The sequence below is a fragment of the Camelina sativa genome, chromosome 11 (assembly GCF_000633955.1).
Source record: "Camelina sativa cultivar DH55 chromosome 11, Cs, whole genome shotgun sequence".
NCBI lineage: Eukaryota > Viridiplantae > Streptophyta > Magnoliopsida > Brassicales > Brassicaceae > Camelina > Camelina sativa.
Window position 1 is genome coordinate 2671651 of NC_025695.1, and position 973 is coordinate 2672623.

At 40.8% G+C, this 973-nt stretch overlaps 1 protein-coding gene across 5 annotated transcripts in view; it reads right to left on the reverse strand.

Moving 5' to 3' along the window:
• Window positions 1-973, reverse strand: part of LOC104721249 (calcium-dependent protein kinase 5-like) — an 11366-nt gene that overhangs the window by 1549 nt on the left and 8844 nt on the right. For 3 of the 5 annotated variants that reach the window (XM_010439186.2, XM_019232588.1, XM_019232590.1), the window contains exons 4-7: window positions 832-973; window positions 590-742; window positions 385-500; window positions 122-289 (exon numbers count right to left, since the gene is read on the reverse strand). In XM_010439186.2, coding sequence (XP_010437488.1) covers window positions 122-289; window positions 385-500; window positions 590-742; window positions 832-973 — 579 coding nt within the window. The remainder of the gene's footprint in view (window positions 1-121; window positions 290-384; window positions 501-589; window positions 743-831) is intronic. The other 2 variants (XM_019232591.1, XM_019232589.1) reach the window with 1 other exon arrangement.

The following is a 973-nucleotide window of genomic DNA, read 5'->3' on the forward strand; positions in this document are numbered from 1 at the left end:
TCACTGTAATCTATTGTCCCACTGTTGTCCACATCAGCCTGGTCAATACAAGAGTTCAGCATTAGAACCTACAATATACTTCATTGTCAGTGTATTTAGCAAAATAAGGTCAGATTTTTACCGCTTCCATAAGATCATGGATCTCTGTGTCTTTCAAGGTAGACCCATACTTTCTCAGGCCAGCTTTGAGTTCATCAAAAGTGATTGCACCGCTGTTATCAGTATCCATTGCCTGAAACATTTCTCTTAAACCAGCAATCTCTTCTTCCGAGAGGCTCTCAGCTATAACCTGATGACCCCAAAACAAAGACAACACAAACAATTTCATGAGAAGTGCAGCAGAGAACATAGAAGATAAGAGGGGTTAAGCACAAAATCACTAACCTTCAGAGCCATCTTCTTTAGTTTATTCATTGCAGAGAACTGCTTGAGACGAGAAAGAACAGCCGGATCAAGTGCTCGATCTGGTGCAACACCATTCTCACAGATCCATGGATGACCTGAAAAAAAAAGATTATAAACACACAAAGATATAAGTCTAATGTTGTTCAGTTGTTGCTATAAGTAAACCATTTATGTGAACACATACGCAAGACTTCATGAGCGGTCAACCGTTCTGCAGGCTTGGAGCATAACATTCTACGGATCAAGTCTTTAGCACTGTCAGATATCACAGGCCACGGGTCAGACTCAAAGTCGATATATCCCTTCAACACAGCATCAAATATCCCTTGCTGAGTTTCTGATTCAAACAAGACAAAACAATACACATATCAAGACTCAGGTGACTGGTTATGTCTAAAGAACTAAGAGACGGGTTAACGTGTTTACCTGCCCAAAAAGGCGGGACTCCACTTAGCAATATATAGAGTATAACACCAGCAGTCCACACATCAGCTTCAGGCCCATAACGTTTGAGCAAAACCTCAGGAGCAACATAATATGGACTTCCAACAACATCAGTGAATATTTG